The sequence below is a fragment of the Pristiophorus japonicus genome, chromosome 8, assembly GCF_044704955.1.
Source record: "Pristiophorus japonicus isolate sPriJap1 chromosome 8, sPriJap1.hap1, whole genome shotgun sequence".
Taxonomy (NCBI): Eukaryota; Metazoa; Chordata; class Chondrichthyes; family Pristiophoridae; genus Pristiophorus; species Pristiophorus japonicus.
The window spans coordinates 196,697,473-196,725,028 of record NC_091984.1 but is presented as its reverse complement, the minus strand read 5'-3'; the positions used below and the strand labels follow the sequence as shown (position 1 = coordinate 196,725,028).

The 27,556-nt window shown below is 41.1% G+C and overlaps 1 protein-coding gene across 4 annotated transcripts in view; it reads right to left on the bottom strand.

Annotated features, from left to right (window-relative positions):
* The window catches only part of rbm19 (RNA binding motif protein 19), a 373,516-nt gene that overhangs the window by 318,252 nt on the left and 27,708 nt on the right, over window positions 1-27,556 (bottom strand). For all 4 annotated transcript variants that reach the window (XM_070887715.1, XM_070887718.1, XM_070887717.1 and 1 more), the window contains exons 13-16: window positions 25,131-25,227; window positions 17,610-17,720; window positions 12,698-12,898; window positions 4,997-5,096 (exon numbers count right to left, since the gene is read on the bottom strand). In XM_070887715.1, coding sequence (XP_070743816.1) covers window positions 4,997-5,096; window positions 12,698-12,898; window positions 17,610-17,720; window positions 25,131-25,227 — 509 coding nt within the window. The remainder of the gene's footprint in view (window positions 1-4,996; window positions 5,097-12,697; window positions 12,899-17,609; window positions 17,721-25,130; window positions 25,228-27,556) is intronic.

Below are 27,556 nucleotides of genomic sequence, written 5' to 3'. Positions count from 1 at the left end.
CACTGACATATATATCAGTCAGCCAAAAATTCGATCAGAAATATGGTTTATATTATTTCTACTTTGCTGGCTGTGACTATAAAGAGTCTATTTCATGTCAAATCTTTTCTTAATTTTTGCTGAAATGTAAAACCTGACAAAAGTATCCACAAACACCATCACTTGTGTTTGAACTTGTGTTAGCGAATGCTTAATGTATTTTTTTCTCCAAAGGTGGTGCTAACTGAGATGTTATCAAATGTAGTTACAGTACATATTTCAGTCTTTTACTAATTACACCAGATCACGGATCAATGAAAAACAGACAAATTTAAAAATCTAGTGAGAAGATCAGGAGGCAATACTAGTGGGTATCAGTGAGATTATCATCTGGAATGACATTACTGATGTAATGGCCTACTCTGAACTCTGAGGAAAGCATCTGCAAGTCTGGGCCAACACTGTCTGTTGACCACAAGCTCAGAAGAGCACTGACTATGGGGATGGCATTAAATGGTGATCTATATATGGCATTGGGTCTCCTGTTGGCTCCATAATCTTCACTTAAAAGGAAATCCAAGGGCAATAGTCACAATAAGAAATGTAAAGAGGTAGCCTTTGCAATATTAGTGAAGTACAGGGAATACAAGCTTCATTACCTACTGCATCAAAATCAACTTTTGTAGGTTTTTATTTTATGCAGCTAATCGATGGATTGACATAAATTACAGCTAGCAGAAGAATGAGACCAAATCTAATCTGTGTCATAACTCGCATATAAGATATCACGTCTTATTTGGATGGCAACTGTTGAAAATATTTACATAATCCCAGTTAATATATTACAAATTGCTTAGGAATATTACTCAATGGCTTGCAGTACTGCCAATTGCCTTCTGATTAAAATATTCAAAAGCTGGAAAATTAATCCAGTGTGATAAACAGGATACGCAATACCATGAAAGACAGTACACTGCATCAGAAGTTTATTCCATCGGTGAAGCAGGCTGTAAAATTCATTAGCAAGTAAGGAACGTGTTATACAGCTCTCGTTTATGATTGAATTAAACAGGATATTGAACAACTTCCTGCAGAGTATAATTGTTTTTGCAAATGTATTTTTGTGGGTACAGAAATAATAAACTAATTTGTATGCAACATGGTAGCAGAGTGTATTGAATCCAGAGAAAGGACATAAATTCAGCAACTCAATCCACTGGCATCTTTCCAATCTATTGAGAACCAAATCTCAACTTGTATTTATATAGTACCTTTAATGTACCGTATATACTCGCGTATCATGCGACTTTTGAAGACCTAAATTGTAACCTAAATTTGGGGGGTCGCATGATACGCGAGATACAAAATTTGCGGGTGTGAAGTGCTGGCCAAGATTAGGCTGTTAGGCTGTTAAGCAGACCGTATCCACGCTGAAACTCGGCAGGTATCTCCTGGGCTGGATTGCAGCCTCTATTGTCACTTGTACTGTATCTTTGCTGTGGTCTAGAGATCGCCACCCACAACTCCCTCTGAAGTTTGCTGCATTATTAGAGGCTTTAACAATCAAATCTCCATCTATCTCAGCCCATGCTTCTTTTACCTGCAAACACAGTAGAGGCAAATCCGGAGCCTTCATATTCCCTCCCTTCGTAAATGATTTCCCTCCTTCCATCATCCAGTCATTCCATTTCTTTCTTATATTGTCTTTAAATGGCTTATTAATGGATACGTCAAGTGGCTGAACGACACTAGTCAAGCCAGCTGGAATTATTGCTATATCGGTGTTCGATTCGCGAACAGCTTTCACAACAGAATCCACTCGATGTTTCATGATTCGGTTGTTAAGGTCTGTATTCGATCATTGTTATGTGTTAGGGTACTTGTTACGTGTTGGGTACTTGTTAAACTTGTTTGAAAGCCTAGCCTAGTGGCATCTGGTATCTCAAAAAAGTGACTCGCATGATACATGAGATATATGATAAAATCATGTTTTGGGGACGAAAATTTAGGGGTCGCATGATACGTGAGATCGTAGGATACGCGAGTATATACGGTAATAAAATGTTCCAAGGTGCTTCACAGGTCTTACAGACAAAATTTGACACCAAGTCACATAAGCTTGGTCAAGGAGGTAGACTTTAAGGAGGGTCTTAAAGAAGGAGAGAGAGGTAGCGAGGCGGAGAGGTTTAGGGAGGGAATTCCAGAGTTTAGGGCCACCAATGGTGGAACAATGAAAATTGGGGGTGCGCAAGAGCCCAGAATTTGAGGAGCGTAGCAACATTGCTGCTTGCAGGTGCCAGAGGTTATAGGGTTCCCCATGGGGAAGAGAAAACCAGAGTTAACCTCACCTTCTCTGATGCCCCCAGAAGCCTTGCATGGGTACATTTTACCTGTTGATTCAGATAGATCTTAAGACTAGGGTGGGTGCAGGTCAGCTGGACCTGGTGCATGTATGGAGACCAGGTGAGATAAAGAAGCTCAAGCCCCCTCAGCTCCCAGAAAAACACATATGTGCACTATGAGTGGCGTTTTGGCATACTATGGATTTGCTTGTTTTTGTTCCTACTATACGAGTGTGCCAGAATGCTTAAAGGTAATTTGGCTCTATTTCAGTTTTGTGATGTTGGGCAAATGTATTGAGGATTCATTAAAGTGTTGTCTCTAGACTGTTGAAACACTTTTTGAATGCTTTTGGGACAGTTATGGGAAAGTTATCATCATGGTTACAACGGTGTGCTGACTGATCACTGCAAGGATTTCATTGCTGTTTATTTTCTTTAAAAACATTTTTTAAATTATTTTTAAATTACTTTTAGAAGATCTATATCATCTATGCAAGTAAAATTACATCTTTCACACCTACAACTAACATACACCCCATGGTGTTCTGGGCTGCATAAATATTTAAATTTTCACTTGAAGTCAACTGTAATGCAGTAATGGATTCAACACATGTACATTCATACAGTTAAGCTCTTATTTCAAAGGAGGCATGGATTATCTCCTATTAGGAAGTGGCATTTCAAATCCAACATAGTGCAGTCACCTAGTTTAATTTTTAAAATGTTGCAAATTATGGCCATTGAGAACCACCCATCAATAATAAACAATTTTCTTTCTGAAACCTAGTTCATTCGACTTCAAATAACTTTAACAAAAGTAAAAAGTGATGCCATTCCTGATTTAGCCGTGCTTTTTTATGATCTGGTCATATCAGCAATTATAAAAGCTTTAAAACTTTTCACCTGGTCTTATTTACATTCTCTGCCAAAGTGCTATAATTAAACACAAGCTGCAAAGATATTCAAGTAAACAAGTTATTTATCTGGATTTACAACAGTGAAACAATTTGCACTATATCAAAACCAGAGAATCTGTATTGAAACCAAGTTTAGTTATACGTTAAAATATATAAATTTATTATTTTCACTCCAATTAAAACAAAGTCAAGTATAAATCAGACCAAACTGTCTAACCAATGAGATGTAATAACTTCCTGCATGAAAGGACTATTACAAACATGCTTGTGGCGAGACCTTGATACAATAAATTAATTATTTCCATGTACCACTATACCAGAGCATGTGTAAATAAAAGTTCCATCTGTGGCACGCTGATGGATAACTGAAAGTTGATCAGGTACGTTTACAAATCTATGTTAAGCAGCAGCAACAACTAATTTGAAGAATTGCTCAATTAAAATGGCACCCAAAGTGTAGCTAGGATGTTCTGGATGCAATATAAATATACACACGTACACATTGACACACACTAGCAGACCTTCTCTAGTAAGTTGGCTGTTTCATAGGGCAGGAATTTCAGTCCGCGTAATGCAGGATCTGGTTAAAGTGGAGCTTGCGTCCCTTTTTAAAAAAATAACAATTGGACTTTGTGGCCTTAAACATAAGCACTAGTTACTCAAAGTTCAATTGTTGCTTGGTCATGGAATTTTGAAAGTTGTAAAGTGCTTGTTTCAGCTCCAAGTCACAAGCATCCAACATTAAGTAATGGGTTATTTTTTTTTCCCAGATTGTTTTGTGATATATTACTAGCAGACCTCCCTTGGTGCTGCTCAAGGCGAGTCAAAGGACACTCAATTTCACAATAGTCCATGGATGGCACAAATGAGGGCATGACGATGACAGCGTTCAATAGAGTATTCAAAATGTTTAACCATCTTTTCACTGTACTTGTTCTAACAGGCCAATAGACAAGCAAATTTAATATTCCTGTTTTAATTGGAACTATGCAGTTTTGTTTTACAACAGTAGACATGACACAAAGTGAGAGGGGGAGAAAAAGAAAAAAAGGAGAGAAAGAAAAAAAAGAGAAAAAAGAGAGAAAGCAATACAAGGGTATACATATCAGAAAAGGATGAACAGACTGGGTCTCTCTTCTCTTGAAAAAAGGCTGAGGTGTGACCTAATAGAGGTCTTTAAAATTATGAAAGATTTTGATAGAATGGATACAGAGAGAATGTTTCCACTTGTGGGGAAGAGCATAACTAGAAGACATCAATATAAGATAGTCACCAAGAAATCCAATAGGGAATTCAGAAGAAACCTCTTTACCCAAAGAGTGGTGTGAATGTGGAACTTGCTACCATAAAGAGTAGTTGAAGCAAATAATATCGATTCATTTAAGGGGAGGCTAGACAAGCATACGAGGGAGAAGAGAATAGAGGGTTATGCGGATAGATTTAGATGAGGAAAGATGGGCGGTGGCTCGAGTGGAGCACAAATGTCGGCATGGACTGGTTGGGCCGAATTACCTGTTTCTGTGCCGTGTATCCTATGTAAAGAGAGAGAGAGAGAGAGAGAGAGAGAGAGAGAGAGAGAGAGAGAGAAAGAGAGAGCAAGAGAAAGGAAAGAAAAAGAAAGGAGAGAAAGGAGGAAAAATAAGAGGGAGGAGAGTGAGAGAGAACGCACCTTTGCTCAGTACAGAACTTTATTAGTTGACTAATTTTATACACATTCACACACATACTTTGAACAATTCCATAATTTTTCTTAGTTACCTTCATTAATCTGCTTCTTTTCAGGGTTCTTCTTTTCTGGCATTGGGGTACAGAACACATCCATTGGGGCCCACTCCAGGTAAAGCGGAACATGCTGGAACTAATTATACAAAACAGGGATATAGAGGTATTTCAGTTTGGTAGCATTGGATAAATACAACTGTAAAATCCTGACTACAAGATACAGCTATGAATAATTATTTCCCAATTCCAAGGCATTGTTTTGGTAGAATTAAACAAAATGCTTCCCAAGTATGTAAAATCACTCCAGTATATTTTAAGAATGTGGAAAACAGGCTTACATGCCATAGTAGCATGCAATTTTCTTGTCATATGTCAACCATAAGTGTGTTATAAATGATGGAAAGGAACTTGTAATTCTTCTGCTAGCAAGTGCAACTGTAAATATGAATGGCTCATACATAGGTCTTTCCTCTCATGGGAAATACAATGCAGATTGCAGCTCTTAACTGCAAATCTTAAAATCCTGTATATCCAGTAAAGAATCTGCTGTGTTGAAATGTAGAATAAGAATTTGAATAACACGTGGAATTACTTAAAATAGAAATAGATAGAATATACATCACACAAACAGACTATTTGACCAAACTAGTCTGTGCTGGTGTTTATACTCCCCATGAGTCAGCTCTCATTCCAGCTGCCTCATCTCAGCCTTTCAGCATATCTTTCTATTCCCTTTTCTCTCATGCACTCATCTAGTTTCTTTTTGAAAGCATCCAAGCTTTTTGTCTCAGCCAGTTCCTGTGGTAGCGAGTTCCACATTCTAACCACTCTGAGTAAATAAATGTCACCGTCTTTCCCAATTGGATTTATTGGTAACTATCTTGTATTTATGGCCCCTAGTTTTGGATTTTCCCACAAGTGGAAACATTCTCTTCACATCTACCCTATCGAACCCATTCATAATTTTGAAGAGCTCTATGAGGTCATGTGTGTCTTCTCTTTTCTAAAGAAAAAAAAAGCCCCAACCTGTTCAATCTTTCCTGATAGCTATAAGCTCCAAGTTCACCTGTATCCCCAGATCCCTTTGCTCTTCTACCTCATTCACATTCTTATTTTCTAAGGTACAGGTGATGTTTCTATTTTTCCTACCAAAGTGCAATACCTCATATTTATCCATGTTAAAGTTCATTTGCCAGTTAACTGACTAGTTTGCAAATTTTCTAATGTCTTCTTGTATTATGTTGGCTTGGTATAATCTGCAAATTTTGATATGGAGTTACTTGTTCCCAAGTCAAAATTATTAATGTAAATTATGAATAACAGTTGTCCTAGCATTGATCCTTGTGGAACGCCGTTTTCTAACTTCTTCCAATCTGAATATCTACCCTTTACTCCTATTCTCTGCTTTTTTTTTTAAAGCCAATTTGTTATCCATTCAGCTATTTGTCCTGATCCCACATGCCTTAAGCTTCGTCACAAGCTTACTTTATCGAAGACCTTTTGAAAATACCGTATTATGATTTCATTTAGAAATTTTCATGTGGCAAACAATGGCATCAAGACAGCAGAAAAGTAAGTTTCAGCGTGTTCATTGTTCCATTTTGCATCTCCCCGTAACCAAGATATATAGTTGATACCGATAAACATAAGAACATAAGAAATAGGAGCAGTAGGCGGCCATTTGGCCCCTCGAGCCTGCTCCGCCATTCGATAAGATCGTGGCTGATCTGATCTGATAAAGACAGTAGAGAGAAAGGATCCTAGCTCCGAAAATCAAGTAGTAGAATCAGTTTGGGTGGAGAAGAGAAACAGCAAGGGGCAGAAAACATTGGTGTGAGTTTTATCGGCCCCCAAACAGTATTGTCATATAGGGCAGAGTATAAATCAGGAAATTAGAGGCGCTTGTAACAAGGGTAATACAGTAATCATGGGGGACTTTAATCTACATATAGACTGGGCAAACCAAATTTACAGTAATAATGTGGGGGACGAATTCATGGAATGCATACAAGATAGTTTTCGAGATCAGAATGAAGAGGAACCAATTAGGGAGCAGGCTATTTTAGATCCAGTATTGTGCAATGAGATAGGAATCCAGTATTTTGCAATGAGATAGGGTTAATTAATAACCTTGTAGAAAAGAGGCCCTTAGGGAAGTGACCAAAAGATAATATAATTTTATATTAAGTTTGAAAGTGATTTAGTTAAATCTGAAACTAGGGTCTTAAATCTAAACAAAGCAAGTTGGCGAAGGTAGATTGGGAAACTACATCAAAAGGTATGACGGCAGTCGAGCAATGGCTAGCATTTAAATAATTAATACATTATTTACAACAAATATACATTCCTATAAGGCAGATAAACTCCACAGGAAAAGTGGTCAAACCGTGGTTAACAAGAGAAGTTACAGATAGTATTAGATCAAAGGAAGATGTTGCCAAAAAGAGCAGTAAGCCTGAGGATTGGGAGGATTTTAGAATTCTGCAAAGGAGGACCACAAAATTGCTAAAACAAAAGGGAAAATAGAATGAGAGTAAACTAGCGAGAAACATAAAAACAGACTGTAAAAGCTTCTATAGGTGTATAAAAAGGAAAAAAAATGTGGATCTCTTACTGCTCTTACTGGCTGAAACAGGAGAAATTATAATGGGGAATAAAAAATGTCAGAGAACTTAAATAAATACTTTGTGTCTGTCTTCACGGAAGAAGACGCAAAATATCTCCCAGAAATAGTGGAGAACCAAGGGTCTCGCGAGAATGAGGAACTGAAAGAAATTAGCATTGGTAAAAAAAAATTGTACTGCAGAGGTTAATGGGACTGAAAGCCAATAAATCACCTAGACCAGTTGGCCTACATTCTAGGGTTTTGAAAGAGGTGGCTATAGAGATACTGGATGCATTGGTTTTGATCTTCTAAAATTCCATAGATTCTAGAAAGGTTCCCAAGGATTGGAAGGTAGCAAATGTAACCCTGCTATTTAAGAAAGGAGGGAGAGAGAAAACAGGGAACTACAGACCAGTTAGCCGGACATGAGTAGTAGGGAAAATGCTAAAATCTATTAAGAACGACATGGTAACAGGGCACTTAGAAATTAATAAGAGGATTGGGCAGAATCAACACGGATTTATGAAAGGGAAATCATATTTGACAAATCTGAGTTTCTTGAAGTTGCAATTGTCAGAATGGATAAGGGGAACCAGTGGACGTGGTATATTTGGATTTTCAGAAGGCATTCGATAAGGTGCCACACAAGAGGTTATTAAACAAAATTAGGGCTCATGGGATTGGGGTTAAAGGATTGAGGATTGGTTAATGGACAGAAAACAGAGAGTAGGAATAAACGGATCATTTTCAGGTTGGCAGGCTGTAACTAGTGGGGTACCACAAGGATCAGTTCTTGAGCCTCAGCTATTCACAATCTATATTAATGATTTGGATGAGGGGCCCAAATTTAATATAACCAAGTATGCTGATGAAGTAGGAATGTAAGTTGTGAGGAGGATGCAAAGAAACTTCAAGGGGATATAGGCTAAGTGAGTGGGCAAGAACATGGCAAATGGAATATAATGTGGAGAGATGTGAAGTTATTCACTTTGATAGAAAAAAATAGAAAAATTGAGTATTTTTTTTTAAACAGAGAGACTGGGAAATGTTGGTGTTCAGAGAGGCCTGGATGTTCTTGTACACAAATCATTGAAAGTTAACATGCAGGTACAGCAAGCAATTAAGAAAGCAAATTGTATGTTGGCCTTTATTATAAGAGGATGTGAGTATACGAGTAAAGGTGTCTTACTGCAATTATATAGGGCCATGGTGAGATCACACCTGGAGTAATGTGCACAGTTTTGGTCTCCTTACCCAAGGAAGGATATCCTCGAGGGAGTGCAATGAACATTTACCAGACTGATTCCTGGGATGGGATTTGAGGCGGGGGGGTGGTAAATTGTCCTTTGAGGAGAGATTGAGTACACTAGGCCTATATTTTCTAGCGTTTAGAAGAATGAGAGGTGATCTCATTGAGACATACAACATTCTTAGAGGGCTTGACAGGGTAGATGCAGGGAGGTTGTTTCCCCTGGCTGGGGAGTCTAGAGCCAAGGGTCACAGTCTCAAAATATGGAATCAGCCATTTAGGACGGAGATGAGGAGAAATTTCTTTACTCAAGAGGATGATGAATCTTTGGAATTTTCTATCTGAGGACTGTGGATGCTCAATCATTGAGTATATTCAAACAGAGATCGATAGATTTTCGAATTCACTTAACACAAAATTAAAAGCTCTATATCTGAACGCACGAAGCATTCGTAACAAGATAAATGAGTTGATGGCACAAATAGAAATAAATGGGTATGATCTGATTACCATTACAGAGACATGGTTCAAGGTGACCAAGGCTGGGAACTACATATTCAGGGGTATTTGCCATTTTGTTAAGGAGAGGCAGAAAGGAAAAGGAGGTGGGATAGTTCTGTTAATAAAATATGAGATCAGTGCAGTAGTGAGAAAGTATATTGGCTCAGAAGATCAAGATGTAGAATCAATTTGGCTGGAAATAAGAAATAATAAGGGAAAAAAGTCACTGGTGGAAGTGGTCTACAGGTCCCCAAACATTAGCCACACTGTAGCACAGAGTATAAATCAAGAAATAATGGAGGCCTGTAAGAAAGGTACAACAATAATCACGGGCGATTTTAATCTTCATATTGATTGGACAAATCAAATTGGCAAATGTAGTCTTGAGGAAGAATTCATAGTGTGCATGCGGGATGGTTTCTTGGAACAATACGTTGTGGAACCAACCAGGGAGCAGACTATTTTAGATCTGGTAATGTGTAACGAGTCTGGATTAATTAATGATCTTGTTATGAAGGATCCTCTTGGGAAGTGTGATCATAGCATGGTAGAATTTCAAATTCAGTTTGAAGGTGAGAAAGCTAAGTCTCAAACTAGTGTCCTGAACTTAAATAAAGGTAATTACAAAGTTACGAAGGCAGAGTTGGTTAAAGTGGACTAGGAAAATATAAAGGGCAAGACTGTAGAAAAGCAAACATTTAAGGAGATATTTCATAACTCTCAGTCTTTTTTTCTCACTAGAATAAATCTTTGCTAAGAGAAGGATGAATCATCCCTGGCTAATTAAGGAAGTAAAGAATGGTATCAAATTGAAAACAAAGGCATATGTTGCGAAGAACAGTGGGAGGCCAGAAGATTGGGAAATTTTTAGAAACCAGCAAAGAACGACTAAAAAAATGATAAAGACAGAGAAGATGGCATACGAGAGTAAACTAGCAAGAAATATAAAAACAGACTGCAAGAGCTTCTGCAGGTATATAAAAAGGAAGTGAGTCGCTAAAGTAAATGTTGGTCCCTTAAAGGATGAGACTGGAGAATTAATAATGGGAAACAAGGAAATGGCAGAGACTTTAACCAAATATTTTGTATCAGTCTTCACGCTAGAAGACCCTAAAAACATCCCAATAATTGATAATCAACGATCTATTGGAGGGGGGGGGGGGGGGGGGAGGCGGGAAATGACTTAAAACAATCACTATCACTAGAGATGAAGTTCTAAGCAAACTAATGGGACTAAAAGTGGACAAGTTCCCTGGACCTGATGGCCTGCATCCTCGGGTCTTAAAAGAAGTGGCTGTAGAGATAGATACATCTACCAAAATTCCCTGAATTCTGGAGAGATCCCAGCAGACTGGAAAACCTCAAATCTAACACCCTTATTTAAGAAAGAAGGAAGACACAAAGCAGGAAACTATAGGCCACTTAGTCATTAGGAAAATGCTGGCGTCCATCATTAAGGAAATAGTTGCAGGACATTTAGAAAATCATAATGCAGTCAAGCATGGTTTTACGAAAGGGAAATCATGTTTGACAAATTTGCTGGAGTTCTTTGAGGATGTAATAAGCAGAGTGGATAAAGGAGAGTCAGTAGATGTGTAATTGGATTTCCAGAAAGCATTCAATAAGGTGCCTCATAAAAGGTTACTGCACAAGATAAGAACTCACGGGGTTGGGGGTAATATATTAGCATGGATAGAGGATTGACTAACTAACAGAAAACAGGGAGTTGGGATAAATGGGTCATTTTCAGGTTGGCAAATTGTAGCTAGTGGGGTGCCACAGGGATCAATGTCGGGGCCTCAACTATTTACATTTTATATAATGCCTTGGATGAAGGGAGCAAGTGTAACGTAACCAAATTTGCTGATGAAACAAAGATAGGTGGGAAAGCAAGTTGTGAGGAAGACGCAAAGAATCTACAAGGGGTTTATAGATTGACTCAGTGAATGGGCAAAAATTTGGCAGATGGACTATAATGTGGGAAAATGTGAGGTTATCCACTTTGGTAGGAATAATAAAAAAGCAATTTATTATTTAAATGGAAAGCGATTACAAAATGTTACAGTACAGAGGGATCTGGGGGGGTGGGGGGTTCTTGTACAAGAAACGCAAAAAGTTAACATGCAGGTATAGCAAGTAATCAGGAAGGTAAATGGAATGTTGGCTTTTATTGCAAGGGGGATGGAGTATAAAAGTAGGGAAGGCCTGCTCCAACTGTACAGGGCATTGGCAAGACCAAACCTGGAGTAATGCGTATAGTTTTGGTCTCCTTATTTAAGGAAGGATATACTTGCATTAGAGGCAGTTCAGAGAAGGTTCACGAGGTTGATTCCTGAGATGAAGGGGTTGTCATTTGAAGAAAGGTTGGGCCTATATGCATTGGAGTTTAGAAGAATGAGAGGTGATCTTATTGAAACATATAAGATTCTGAGGATGTTCGACAGGGTAGATATTGAGAGGATGCTTACCCTCATGGGGCAATCTAGAACTAGGGGGTCGCCCATTTAAAATAGAAATGAGGAGGAATTTATTTTTTCAGAGGGTCGTAAATTTTTGGAATTCTCTACCCCAGAGAGCTGTGGAGGCTGGGTCCTTTAATATATTTAAGATGGAGATAGACAGAATTTTGAATGATAAGGGAATCAAGGGCTATGGGGATAGTGCAGGAAAGTGGAGTTGAGGTAGAAGATCAGCCATGATCTTATCGAATGGCGGAGCAGGCTCGAGGGGCCGAAAGACCTACCACCTCCTGCTTCTAATTCTTATGTTCTTATAACGGAGTTTAACAAAACTTCCTTCCTTAGCTGTTTGATGGAAAATGCAAAAATTCTCATTGCATTTTTATTCTTGTTACGGTCACCATCTGGAATGCATTTCTGCTGACTAATGGCAACTTTGTCTGAAGAGAGAGAATGGAAAATAAAGTTGCTCAGATGTAATTATTACCAATGAATTATGTTTGAGTAAGTCAGTGTAAAGCAATGTCATAAACAAGAAAAATCTTGTGTTCACAGTACATGTGCTGTTTGTTGTCCATCAGCAGCTCAGTGCCCACAATTAATAAAGCACATTACAGCGACCAGGGTAATTTAAACTGAAGGCACAGAATACAAGTCAGTTTCTCTCTTGATCCATTACTTTTAGAAGAATACTCTACAATTTCAATCATAATGTAGGAATAGAACAAAGTCTCTAAATTTCAAAGCTGTAAATTTGGATCTGCAACTCCATTTGGGGTTCACTTCTCTAACCTGGCTCTTGTTGGTGACTATTTGACTCGAAAATGATGCTCAGAGCCTGAAAGCCTCTGTCTTGCACCGAAGCTTTAAAATCAATGACAAAAACAAATCTGTATTCATAATGGTCCTTGTATGGAATATACCTTGGAATATGCAAGCTTTGTAAATGCTTGTTTGGCCTCTGTAGGTTCTAGGAATTCCACAATGGCAGTTATGCCAGCTGAAGGAAGCAAAACACGTCCAAGGTCTCCGTATTTCTCAAATACTTTCTTCAATTCATCGATTTGGATTCCTGCAGGAATATTCTTTACAAGGACAACTGTTTTACTTCTCTGCCCAGAAGCCTACAAAAAGATTAAATATACATATAAATATCATAGGCAAAGAAAATATTGCACATAACTTAATTTAAAAATGTGGCTTGCATTACCACAATTACACACAGAATCATACAGCACAAAAGCAGGCCAATTTGACCCATCATTTCCGCGCTGACTCTTGGTTATCCAATTCGTCCCACTCCCCTGCTCTTTCCTTATAGCCCTGCAAATTTCTCCTTTTCAAGCATATATCGAATTCCCTTTTGAAAGTTACTACTGAATCTGCTTCCACCTGTCAGGTAGTGCATTCCAGATCATAACAACAGTGTGTCAAAAGAAATTCTTCTCATTTCCCCCTCTAATTAGATACATATAGGGGCAGACTTTGCAGTCGGTATAACTCTGAGTAAGCGGTCATACCGCCTTTGAAATGGACAATAAGTTTATGCACTGATTCCCGAACTTGCAATCTTTCAAATTCTGACTGGGCAGATCATCCACTCAAGACTGTGAAATCTTTATTGCTGGTACCAAGCTGGGCTAATTGCCCAGCAATTACACAGTAACATTTTATGGCTGGTGCAAACAGGCGCAGGAGCCTGTTTGCACAACATAAGGGGCCCAAGTTTCCACACAATAAAAAATGGGCGCCCCACCGAGCTGGGCGCCCGTTTTTCGCGCCTAAAAAAAAACCGCGCTATTCTCGAGCGCCTTGCAGCTCCATGTCTGCCTGGCGCGGCGTGCAGGGGGAGGAGCCTACCACTCGCGCCGATTTTGTAAGTGAGAGGGGGCGGTTACCATTTTAATTAGTTTTTTTCCTGCCGGCAACCCTGCGTGTGCGCGTTGGAGCGTTCGCGCACGCGCAGTGTGAAGGAAACATTGGCACTCAGCCATTTTTGTAGTTCTTTGTAGCTGTTTAATTTTTGAACATTTTTTAATAAAAGCACATTGCCATCAGCACTGAGAAGGCTGCAAGAAGCCTTCTCACTGTCTCCTTCCTGCCCGCCGTCTGGAATGGCTTCTCCCCCCCCCACCCCCGCTGCGTTCGGTCAATCGGGCATGCACTCCCGCCGTCTGGAACGGCTTCCTCCCCCCCCCCCCACCCCCCGCTGCGTTCGGTCAATCGGGCCCGCACTCCCACCCGCCCGCCGTCGGGAACGGCTTCCTCCCCCCCCCCTGCCGTTGGGAACGAACGAACGAACTTGTGAGGCTGGCTGAAGCACTTTCACACAGGTAGGAAGATGGTTTATTTAATCTTTTCTTTGCTTATAAATGTTTATTCAGGTTGGATTTATTTGTATAATATTTGTAGAAGTATAAATAAGGATTGATTGTAGAATTTAATGACTTCCCTTCCCACCCCCCTGCCCCCCCCACCTCGTTCTGGACGCCTAATTTGTAACCTGCGCCTGATTTTTTAATGTGTAGAACAGGTTTTTTCAGTTCTACAAAAACCTTCACTTGCTCCATTCTAAGTTAGTTTGGAGTACGTTTTCACTGTGGAAACTTTGAAATCAGGAGTCAGTGGCCGGACACGCCCCTTTTGAAGAAAAAATTCTGTTCCAAATTAAAACTGTTCTAGCTGACTAGAACTGCAGAAAAAAAAATGTGGAGAATTGTGATTTCTAAGATAGTCCGTTCTCCACCAGTTGCTCCTAAAAATCAGGCGCAAATCATGTGGAAACTTGGGCCCAAGGGGAGGGGGATATGGAGCAGCTTGAAATATACACCAGTCTCAATTTAAAAAAAAAATCTTCTAAATAAACATCTCTATCCACCTAATCCAAACACAACTCTAACAAGCATGAGACACTGATTTATTTATTAATTTACCGGGTTGAATGAAACAAAAAAAAAAATCATGAATGGGCATTAGAGATTTCTGTTTACTGATTGGAGCATCGCCCCACATGATCCCAAGTACGCTTACACACATGGTGCGTCCCGGAATCCATGGGCCACTACTCTGTGCTCAACTCCGCAGCGAAACATTGCAAGTTTTTGAAGCAGGCCTCATCACACCAGATAATGCGGATTTCTTTCGGAGGCCAGTGGCGTACTCCTTAGCTACGCCACCGACCGCAATTGCAGGGCCATGTATATGGAAATACGAACACTTCCCCACATCAGCACAGGCATTTTAGTACAGAAAGTGAAATGGAGAAATTTGTTTTTAAAACTTGTTATAGTTCTCAGTATTTTATTTAGCACCTTGATGCATTTCGTAAATTTCTACTACAAGATTTTGAGGAGTTTACTTCCATCTTCACCAGCTGCCGGAAGTGTTGTTTTTGAGAGATATGCAGGACAGGTCAAACACTCATCATTAACCAAATCTATATACATCACATGCAACACCTTGCACACCCAAAAAGTGAAATCAATTATTAAATTATAGGTAGAAATTATTTTAAAACCTCAAGAAACTAAAATATTCTTCCTTTGGTAACCTCCTTTAATTCAGTGTCTTTAGAAAGTAAAGCACCAAACAGATTTTTCAACATAGTCTGGGCAAGATTGACACACTGGACGAGTTGACACTCAAGTTTGTTAATGGGGCATCCTGGGTTTACAGATCGAGTATGTGTAGACAATTTTTTATTATTATTTTTTTTTTTTTTTAAACGGGAAAAGGTGCAATTTATGCAATTGTTCTCTTCTTGGCATGTAGCCATTCCACACAGAGCTGGGTTCACACGCCTGTGTGGATTTGAATGATTCTCACTGTGCTCCACCAAATTTGGCACACACCATATGGGGAAATCAGGTGAAAACCTATAGTGGCTACATTGGAACTCCTATGCCTCACTCGCCTCTGATCCTCTTTGTAATATATGCCCACTGCTGACATCTAGCGGCTTCAAATTGATACTTCACGATCTAATAAGAGTGCAGAATATTCTATTTAATAGACCCCAGAATGCGACCATTTGACCGAGCAAGGCCGTGTTGGTTTTTGCCAGAACATTCTAAACTTAATCCTACTCTCACCTCGTAGCCTAGTATCTTCCACTGGTTCAAATGTTTACCTACACTTGCCTTCAATAGACAAAATAGTGTCTGCCTCATCATCCATCATAGGCAGTCCCTCAAAATCGAGGAAGACTTGCTTCCACTCTAAAAGTGAGTTCTTAGGTGACTGAACAGTCCAACACGGGAATTACAGTCTCGGTCACAGGTGGGACAGACAGTCGTTGAAGGAAAAGGTAGGTTGGGAGTCTAGTTTGCCGTACGCTCCTTCCGCTGCCTGCACTTGCTTTCTGCATGCTCTCGCAATGAGACTCGAGGTGCTCAGCGCCCTCGCGGATGCTCTTCCTCCACTTAGTGCGGTCTTTGGCCAGGGATTCCCGGTGATGGTGGGGATGTTGCATTTTATCAAGGAGGCTTTGAGGGTGTCCTTGAAACGTTTCCTCTGCTCATTTGGGGCTCGCTTGCCGTGTAGGAGTTCTGAGTAGAGCGCTTGCTTTGGGAGTCTTGTGTCAGGCATGCGAACAATGTGGCCCACCCAACGGAGCTGGTTGCGTGCGGTCAGTGTTTCGATGCTGGGGATGTTGACTTGATCGAGGGTACTAACATTGGTGCGTCTGACCTCCCCGGGGGTTTGCAGGATCTTGCGGATCGTTGGTGGTATTTCTCCAGCGATCTGAGGTGTCTACTGTACATGGTCCACGTCTCAGCCATACAGGAGGGCGGGTATCACTACAGCCCCGTAGACTATAAGCTTGGTGCCAGATTTGAGGGCCTGATCTTCAAACACACTCTTCCTCAAACACTCCTGTGGCAAAGCATTCCATGCCCGTAACAACTCTCGAGTAAAAACATTTCTCCTAACCTCTTCCCCTACTGACTTTACACCGATGATTGCTGGTCATTGACTCCCCAAACAGAGGAAATAGTCTTTTTCTATTTACTTGATCAAAACCCTTCATAATTTAAAAAACTAAAGTAAATATCCTCCTAGCCTTCTCTGCTGTGGAAGTAATCTCAGTTTCTCAAGTATTTCTTCATAACTATAGTTTCTCAATGTCAATTTTATTCTGGTGAATCTACATTGTATTAGCTTTAATGTTAATGCAATGATAGGGCACCCAAAACTGAATATAATACTGTTGTCTAAACCTTTACCTTGTTAAGGGCCGTGGGACATTTCATTCCGCTAATTGTGCTATATCAATACAAGTTGTTGTTGTTATACAAACTTATCATCTCTTCATTCTGTTCTCGTTCCTATTTGTAAACCCAAAATGTTAATCCCTGTAGAGACCATAAATAATTCAAAATGTCATTGTGGTTTTCATTTCGAATATTTATTTTCCTGTGGCAAAGTTCAATTTCGCACTAGGGAGTAACATCTAACAGGAAAAAAAATACACCGATAAATTAAAATACTTTGTATTCATTTTGCAAACAAGGAATAAATACAAAAAAACTTTCTCAAAGGGTCAACTCATTCTCTGTATTTATAATCCACATCCTGTCGACAAAAAAATTGATCATTTATTTCTACAAAATAGAAAATGATTGTTAAATAGTGAACTGCTTGTAATTTTTTGTTACTCTTTTTCAGCAACCATGTTTGATGGAAAACATGTTCGAGCTGCTGGACAAGAGATTAATTACCGCATGCTTCAGCAACAGTGCAAAAAATACATTACTGTTTCTGTTTAATGCATTAATCAACAAAGTTATTAACACTTGTCTGAAGTGTCAGCTGTATTCATTTGGATTATCTTACCTGACTGAAGGAGTCCAAGCTAACTCCATTATCAACCAAGAACTGCCTGGTCTCTTGTACAATCTGTGTCTCACCCAGGGCCATGCGGACTGCAACACTGCCTTTTCCTTCCTTCAAAAGATCAAAGAAAAATTAAACTAGTAGAATATATATCTGTAAAAGCGGATTGCATATCTGTTCAAAACAGTTTCCGGAGAAGAGAACAATGTCTTCGGTATGCAGTGATTATTAAAGTACCAGAACAGTTTATTCATTCTAGTCAAATTTAATTTTAAATTGAAGAACATTACCTTTTTCCCTTTACCTGCATAAACTTATAGCTTGCACTGGCCATCAAATTTTCTAATGATCCAATGCTGATAATTAGTTCAACTTTATTAAGCAATATCATTAATCCTCTTTTGTGAATGTCATCACATAAGAACATAACAGGTGGCATGTTTTTATGCAAACAAAACAAAAGTCTTTATCCGAGTCTAAAGTCTGTCTTATACCTTGACTGAATTTGTATCCATTAAACATGCAGCAGGACAGAGATGAGGACTGATGCCCATGCGCTGCTACAACATGGGCAGTGTAACAGAAACTGGCCACTACACCTGGGCAGCGAAGGAGTAGGGCTGGGTCTAGCCAAGGGATCAATGGATCTGTAGCTGCAGCTTTCTGTCCCAGGCCAGATAGTTCCTGTTGATGTCACAATAGCCAGACTTTCCAGGAACACCCGTAACAAACATGGTCGAGGAGAAACGGAGGATGTGAGCTTCGAATGAATGGAGAAGCTGAGAGGTTTCGGGAGGAAATGGAGAATGGTGACAAATTCACCAATTATTAACAGTCAAACCCAAAATATATAACAAAATACTTAAGTCAGCCCAATTTAGCTGTAAGACTATTTATCAGTAACTTGTTTTTCCAGATTTACTGAATATTATGCGATGAGAGAGACACCAGGAAATTATAGACCTGTTAGTCTAACACCTATTGCAGGGAAGTTATTGGAATCTATAACTAAGGACAGGGTGACTGAGTACTTTGAAAAATGTTAGCCGATTCGAGAGCAAACATGGATTTGTAAAGGGTAGGCCATGTCTAACGAACCTAATTGAATTTTTTGAGGAAGCAACAGAAGGAGGAGACGGGGAAATGTCTGGATGTTGTTTATATGGACTTCCAGAAGGCATTCAATAAGGTTTCACAGAAGAGTCTGTTAGCTAAAATTAAAGCTCATGGAATTGAAGGCAAATTATTGACCTGTCAGGTGGTAGAAGACCGAAAGTAGTGATAATGGGTATGGGAACACCACCATCTGCAAGTTCCCCTCCAAATCTCACACCATCTTGACTTGGACGTTTTGTCATCAAAATCCTGAAACTCCCTACTGTGGGAGTACCTTCACCGCATCGACTGCAGCGGTTCAAGAAAACGGCTCACCACGACCTTTTCAATGGCAACGAGGAATGGACATTAAGGCCCCAAGTTTCCACACGCGGCAAAACAGGCGCCCCTCCGAGCTGGGCGCCCGTTTTTCGCGCCGAAAACGGCGCCTGAAAAGAAAACGCGCTATTCTTGAGCGCTTTGCAGCTCGATGGCTGCTTGGCGCGGCGCACAGGGGGCGGAGCCTACCACTCGCGCCGATTTTGTAAGTAGGAGGGGGCGGGTACAATTTAAATGAGTTTTTTTCGTGCCGGCAACCCTGCGCGTGCGCGTTGGAGCGTTCGCGCACGCGCAGTCTGAAGGAAACATTGTCACTCGGCCATTTTAAAAAGTGCTGCAGAAAAAGTGAAAATTTGTTTATTGAACCCTTGCAAAGGCTTGTATTTTAATTTTCTTGATATTTCTGTGTGTGAGGGTGAGAGAGTGCATTCTGTAATTAAAGATAGACTGTGATAAACGGGACACATGCACTTGTTTGAGACTATTCAAATTCTTTGTAGCTGTTCAATTTTTAAAATTTTTTAGTAAAACCACATTGCCCTTCCATGATCAGCACTGAGGCTTCTTGCAGCTTTCTCCCCCTGCCGTCCGTCGGGCCCGACGGCAAACGGCTGCCTCAAGTAATGAGGCTTCCTGCAGCTTTCTCCCTCCCTCCTCCTGCCGTCGGTCGGACTCGACGGCAAACCGCTGCCTGAAAGGCCTGCCTGAAGCACTTTCACACAGGTAGGAACATGGTTTATTTAATCTTTTCTTTGCTTATAAATTTTTATTCAGGTTGGATTTATTTGTATAATATTTGTATAAGTATAACTAAGGATTTATTGTAGAATTTAATTACTTCCCTTCCGCCCCCCCCCCCCGCCTCGTTCCCGACGCCTAATTTGTAACCTGCGCCTGATTTTTTAATGTGTAGGCAAGGTTTTTTCAAGCCTACAAAAATCTTCACTTGCTCCATTCTAAGTTATTTTGGAGTACGTTTTCACTGTGGAAACTTTCAAATCAGACGTCAGTGGCCGGACACGCCCCCTTTTGAAAAAAAAATTCTGTTCCAAAGTGAAACTGTTCTACCTGACTAGAACTGCAGAAAACTTAAATGTGGAGAATTGTGATTTCTAAGATACTCCGTTCTCCACCAGTTGCTCCTAAAAATCAGGAGCAAATCATGTGGAAACTTGGGGCCCTAAATGTTGGCGATGCCAGCAATGCCCACATCTATTAATTAATAAATTTAAAATATATATATTTTTTTAAATGTACAAGGAAGTGACTAGTTGTGTCCCACAAGGATCTGCGCTGGGGCCTCAACTATTCACTGTATTTATTAATGACTTAGATAACACAATAGAGAGCAATATATCCAAGTTTGCCAATGACCCAAACATTGGTGGCATAGTAAGTACAGTGTGACATCCAAAATCCAGAAACCTCAGGACTGAGGCCGTTCCAGGTATTTAGGATTTCGGAACGTCTTTGCCTGGGCCGAGGTAGGTAGGGTCAGGTCGCCGGAGGCCGAGAGGGGTCGGTCAGGCCGAGGCAGAAAGGGGGGGGCGGCGGTGGAGAGAATCAGTCGGGCCACTGGAGGTCGGGGCGGTCGGCTGGTCCAGCCAGAGGTCAGGCCGGAGGCAGGAAGAGTCCGGATTTCGGAACATTTTCTGGTTTCTGGACGACCCTGAGCACCGTACCTTAGAAAGGCTATAACCACCTTGGAAGGAGTGCAGCACAGATTCACTCAAATGTTATCAGAGCTCCAAGGGTTAAATTACAAGGAAAGATTGCATAAACTAGACTTGTATTACTAGGAATATAGAATGTTGGGGTGATTTGATTGAGGCTTTAGGATTTTGCAAGTGTAGCTGGAGGGGAACTTTTTCCGCTGGTGGAGGTGTCTAGGACAAGGGGACATAACCTTAAAATCAGAGCTAGGAATTCATGAGCGGTTAGGAAACATTTCTTCATGCAAAGGGTGGCAGAAATGTGAAACCCTCTCCCACAAAAAGTAGATGCTAGCTCAATTAATAATTTTAAATGAGATTGGCAGATTTTTGCTAGCCAAGGGTATTAAGGAATATGGAGTCAAAGCAGGCAGACGAATATAAATCAGCCATGATCTCAATGAATGGCAGAACAGGCTTGAGGGGCTGATGGCCTACTCCTGTTCCAATGTTCTATGTACAAATTGCTTAACTCCAAAGCAATATATGTGCATTTTGTAGGAATCGCCCATATGCTACCAATAAAAACTAGGTCATTGGGGGGAAACTACATGCTACACCCAACATCAGCCCTGTCTCCACTCAACATCAACGATGTCTCCGCAAGATCCTGCAAATTCCCCTGGGATGACAGACGCACCAACATCAGTGTCCTCACCCAGGCTAACATCCCCAGCATTGAAGCACTGACCACTCGATCAGTTTCGCTGGGCAGGCCATAGTTCGCATGCCAGACACGAGACTCCCTAAGCAATTGCTCTATGCGGAGCTCCTTCACAGCAAACGAGCCAAAGGTGAGCAGCGGAAACATTACAAGGACATCCTCAAAGCCTCCCTGGTGAAGTGCGACATAAACCAGTGACACCTGGGCACCTGGGAGTCCCTGGCCGAAAACCGCCCTAGTTGGAGAAAGTGCATCTGGGAGGGCGTTGAGTTCTTCGAATCTCAAGCCGCGAGCGTGAAGAGGTCAGACGCAGGCAGCGGAAGGCGCGTGTGGTAAATCAGTCTCGCCACCTCCCCCCCCCCCCGCCTTCCCCAGACGAATGTCTGTCCCACCTGTGACAGGGTCTGTGGCTCCTGTATTGGACTGTTCAGCCACCAAAGAACTCACTTTAGGAGTGAAAGCAAGTCTTCCTCGATTCCGAGGGACTGCCTATGATGATGATGATGAAATAGCACAAAAGTTACTGATGTGAAAAAATTATCTCCATTAGTCTTGATGTGGTAAATTGGTTTTGAATCCAGAACTTTCTGTACCCCATTTTTAGTGCTTTGGTAGACTTTTATTTCTCAGTTCCACTGGTGGTAACAAATCTTGCATATGCTTTGTGAAGTTGCTTCTCTATCTCCATGCAACAAGTGAGCCTCATTTATCTAGTTTTTATAGTTCAGTTAAACTTCAGCAATGATTACATTGACCAAATAGAAATGCTTATGTTTATCCTTTTGGATTTCAAAGCTCTCAATATTTTGGGAAAGCAACAGTACAATATCTGTGACTAAACAAAGTGAGCCAAGCAGAACCATGTCAAAATGGAAGATGAAATCTAATGTAGCAGATGGAATATAGGGCCCAAGTTTCCACAGGATAAAAAACGGGCGCCCCTCCGAGCTGGGCACCCGTTTTTCGCGCCTAAAACGGCGGCAGAAAAAAAACGCGCTATTCTCGAGCGCTTTGCAGCTCCTTGTCTGTTTGGCGCGGCGCCCAGGGGGGCGGAGCCTACACTCGCGCCGATTTTGTAAGTGGGAGGGGGCGGGTACTATTTAAATTAGTTGTTTTCCTGCCGGCAACGCTGCGCGTGCGCGTTGGAGCGTTCGCGCACGCGCAGTGTGAAAGAAACATTGGCACTCGGCCATTTTTGTAGTTCTTTGTAGCTGTTTAATTTTTGAACATTTTTTAATAAAAGCACATTGCCATCAGCACTGAGGCTACCCTTCTCACTGTCTCCTTCCCCTCCCCGGCAACAAACCGCTGTCTCCTTCCCCTCCCTCCCCTCCGCAGCAACAAACCGCTGTCTCCTTCCCCTCCCTCCCCTCCACGGCAACAAACCGCTGTCTCCTTCCCTATCCTCCCCTCCACAGCAACAAATGGCGGTTTCCTCCCCCTCCCTCCCCTCCGCGGCGGCAACAAACCGCTATCTCCTTCCCCTCCCTCCCCTCCACGGCAACAAACGGCGGTTTGCTTCCCAACCCCCCGCGGCAACGAACGATGGCTGAAGCACTTTCACACAGGTAGGAAGATGGTTTATTTAATCTTTTCTTTGCTTATAAATGTTTATTCAGGTTGGATTTATTTGTATAATATTTGTAGAAGTATAAATAAGGATTGATTGTAGAATTTAATTACTTCCCTTCCCACCCCCCTGCCCCCCCCACCTCGTTCTGGACGCCTAATTTGTAACCTGCGCCTGATTTTTTTTAATGTGTAGAACAGGTTTTTTCAGTTCTACAAAAATCTTCACTTGCTCCATTCTACTTTAGTTTGGAGTACGTTTTCACTGTGGAAACTTTGAAATCAGGCGTCAGTGGCCGGACACGCCCCCTTTTGAAGAAAAAATTCTGTTCCAAAGCAGAACTGTTCTACCTCACTAGAACTGCAGAAAAAAAAATGTGGAGAATTGCGATTTCGAAGATAGTCCGTTCTCCACCAGTTGCTCCTAAAAATCAGGCGCAAATCATGTGGAAACTTGGGCCCAACATGTGGAGAAATATGAAGTTATCCACTTTAAGAAAAATAGAAAAGCAGAGTATTTTTTAAGTGGCGAGAGACTGGGAAATTTTGGTATTCAGAGGGACCTAATGTCCTTGTACACAAATCATAAAGTTAACAAGCAACTGCAGCAAGCAATTAGGAAAGCAAATGGTTTGTTAGCCTTCATTATGAAAGGATTGGAGTACAAGGGTAAATAAGTCTTACTGCAATCATACAGAGCCTTGTTGAGACCACACCTGGAGTACGGTGTACAGTTTTGGTCTCCTTACTCAAGGAAGGATATACTTGCCTTAGATAAAATGCAACAAAGGTTCACTAGACTGATTCGTAGGATAAGGAAGGGATTGTCCTATGAGGGGAGATTAAGTAGACTTGGCCTGCATTTCCGAGCGATTAGAAGAATGAGGTGTGATCGCATTGAAATGTTGAAAATTCTTAAGGAGGTTCACAGGGTAAATGCTGGGATTGATGTTTCCCCTGGCTGGGGAGTCTAGAACTAGGGGGTCACAATCTCAGAATAAGGGGTCGGCCATTTAGACCTAAGATGAGGAGAAATTTCTTCACTCAAGGGGTTGTGAATCTTGGAATTCTCTACCTCAGAGGGCTGTGGATGTTCAGTCATTGAGTATATTCAAAAAAGAGATCAATAGATTTTTGGACACTAAGGGAATCAAGGGATATGGGGATAGTGCAGGAAGGTGGAGTTGAGGTAAAAGATCTGGCATGATCATATTAAATGGCAGAGCAGGCTCGAAGGGCCGAAAGGCCTAATCCTGCTTCTATTTCTTATGTTTTTATGTAAAATAGTTAGCTTTTGTTCACTGAAGATTTTTATGGTACAGTTACACCAGAACTGTAGCATTGGTGTGAAGCATAAATCCAGAGTAAGGGTCCGAGTTGATTTACCGAAGAATCAGCTCAGACTTTAACTCTGATTTACAACTGTATGTGCAAAATTATAAACTTGTAAAGTGTCTGTACCCTTGGACAACACAATTTGAATTCACCTTAACAATTCCAGAAGATCACTGAAATCGGTTTTGCAAAAAAGTAGCGAGTTCAAATCCCAGTCTCTATAGAGACATTCAACTATTCACCCCTTGAAGTGTCTTTTTGCATGCGACAAATGGAGCAGCAGTTTGACACTCCATTTAGGATGGAGGGAAAGGGAAAGAGGGATAAAGAAAAAATACTGAATACGGGACTATATCTTGCTCTCTTGCTACTGAATCATGGAAGCATTGCAAAGAGTAAGGGGGAGGTTAACAGGAAAACAAATAAAAGACAAGAGGGAAGAACCAAATTGTCTTCTCATTGAAATGTGAAGTTTAAAAAAAAACAGAAAATAGAAATTCTCTGGTTCAATTGCTGTACTCAAATAAATTGTTGATGTTGAAACATGCCCAACAATAAGGCCTGTTCTTACACACCCCCAAGCAGGTCATCTGCTTATTTTATTTCACGGGGGAGTGATACATAGTGCTGCGAAAAGAAGAGGGAAGCTTTTGTATTGTATTTCCATTTTGCAATATTTTTGGTGGGTGTACATTTTTAATTTTTTATCTCAAGGCAAGACAGTCATTGGTTTAATTCCAAGCAGAAAGCATAAATACCTATATAAAACTACTTGTGCCATTCAAATAAAAATACTTAAATACTTACATGATCTAGCACTTGGCTTTTTGTGGCATTATATTTTGCTGCTATTACATCAGCAACAGCATTAGTCCCCATAAATAAGGTGTTCCAGTTGTGCGAGCTGAAAAGTACAGGGGAATATAAATTGATACTCTATGTAAACACAGAAAAATTATACTAATTCAAAATCATGATCTCCCCCCCCCCCACAAAAAAAATGAATTATTACTTGAAATAAACAATGTAAGCAGCACAGCAGAGTGCAAAATTAGTACAAAAAAAATGTAATCAGATAATTTGCATCAAGCAAATTTAAATTCGGAACAGAAAAAAAAGTTATAATTTCTGATTCACTGAAAGTCAACTATTTTACTATATTGGTTAAAGCATCACTGATAGCTTGTTGTACAGTTGCCACTCAATTAAAATTTACCTTCCTTCAACCTCTGCGATAAGGTGTATTTTGGAAATCAAAAGTAATAAAGAGACGGAAAGGTAAGCCTAGAATTATCACCTCAGCAGAGTACTTTTTTTTTCTTAAAAAATGCAAAATAGACTAGAGCTATATTTCTAAATGTGTACAGAAATTAGAGATTGCAACACCAAATATCCAGAAACCTCCTTCAAATGATCACTTGGAATAAACAATGCTTAACCCCGAATTGCAGTTGTTCCAGTGTCCGCCAAATAATCTCAACTCAATTGGGTAAATGTGAATTTTCAATTGACCTTGTGGGAGGGCTGGATCCTCCGCCACTACTGCAAGGTAGTTGATGTAAGGGGGAGGAGAAAGAGGGTGGCGGAGCAGAGCTTACTTAAGACAGGGGTACCCGTTCCACAGCCCTCAGTCACGACCTGGAGCCTAATTGGTGCATATTGTCCTGGACCCCCAAAACAGTTGTAAGGAGATCTTGTTCTTCCAGTGGGGAGGGGTTGAACGAGACCGATATCCCAATTCCCAGGCCAGCCAGTGTCTCTGGGGTTTTCAGTGGCTGGTGCTGCAAATGCATCCCACATCACCGTAGGACCACCGTGATCCAGCATACTGCAACAGGATCGGTGGCGGAGTTCCGCAGCGGTGCAAACCCAGTATAACTGTTAGGATCATGCCTCAGCAGATGTATCAAGCTATTATTTTTTTTTAAAAAGATCTTTGGGGGAAAAAACGCAAAGACAGAATATTATCTGAATGGTGGCAGATTAGGAAAAGGGGAGGTGCAACGAGACCTGGGTATCATGGTTCATCAGTCACTGAAAGTTGGCATACAGGTGCAGCAGGCGGTAAAGGCAGCAAATAGTATGTTGGCCTTCATAACTAGGGGATTTGAGTATAGGAGCAGAGAGGTCTTACTGCAGTTGTACAGGGCTGTCTTACTGCAGTTGTACAGGGCCTTAAGCGAGGCCTCAACTGGAATATTGTGTTGGTCTCCTAATCTGAGGAAGGACGTTCTTGCTATTGAGGGAGTGCAGCAAAGCTTCACCAGACTGATTCCTGGGATGGCCAGACTGACATATGAGGAGAGACTGGATCAACTGGACCTCTATACATTAGAGTGTAGAAGGATGAGAGGGGATCTCATAGGAACATACAAGATTCTGACGGGACGGGACAGGTTAGATGCGGGTAGATTGTTCCCGATGTTGGGGAAGTCCGGAACCAGGGGACACGGTCTTAGGATAAGGGGTAGGCCATTTAGGACTGAGATGAAGAGAAACTTCTTCACACAGAGAGTTGTTAACCTGTGGAATTCCCTGCCGCAGAGAGTTGTTGATGCCAGTTCATTGCATATATTCAAGAGGGAGTTAGATATGGCCCTTACGGCTAAAGGGATCAAGGGGTATGGGGAAAGCAGGAAAGGGGTACTGAGGGAATGATCAGCCATGATCTTATCGAATGGTGGTGCAGGCTCGAAGGGCTGAATGGCCTACTCCTGCACCTATTTTCTATGTTTCTCTGAGGACATTTCTTCACATGGTGGGGAGGGGGGTATGGAAGGAGGTGGACAAGAACATAAGAAATAGGAGCAGGAGTAGGCCATTTTACCCCTCAAGCCTACTCCGCCATTCAGTAAGATCATGGCTGATTTGATCCTGGCCTCAACTTCACTTCACCGCCCGCTCCCCATAACCCTTGACTCCCTTATCATTCAAAAGTCTGTCTGTCTCCACCTTAAATATATTCAATGACCCAGCCTCCACAGCTCCCTGGGGGTAGAGAATTCCAAAGATTCACGACCCTCAAAAGAAATTCCTCCTCATTTCCATTTTAAATGGGTGACCCCTTAATCTGAAACTATGCCTCCTAGTTCTAGATTCCCCCATGAGGGGAAACATCCTCTCTGCATCTACCAAGTCAAGCCCCCTCAGAACCTTATGTTTCAATAAGATCACCTCTCATTCTTCTAAACTCCAATGAGTATAGGTCCAACCTGCTCAACCTTTCTTCATAT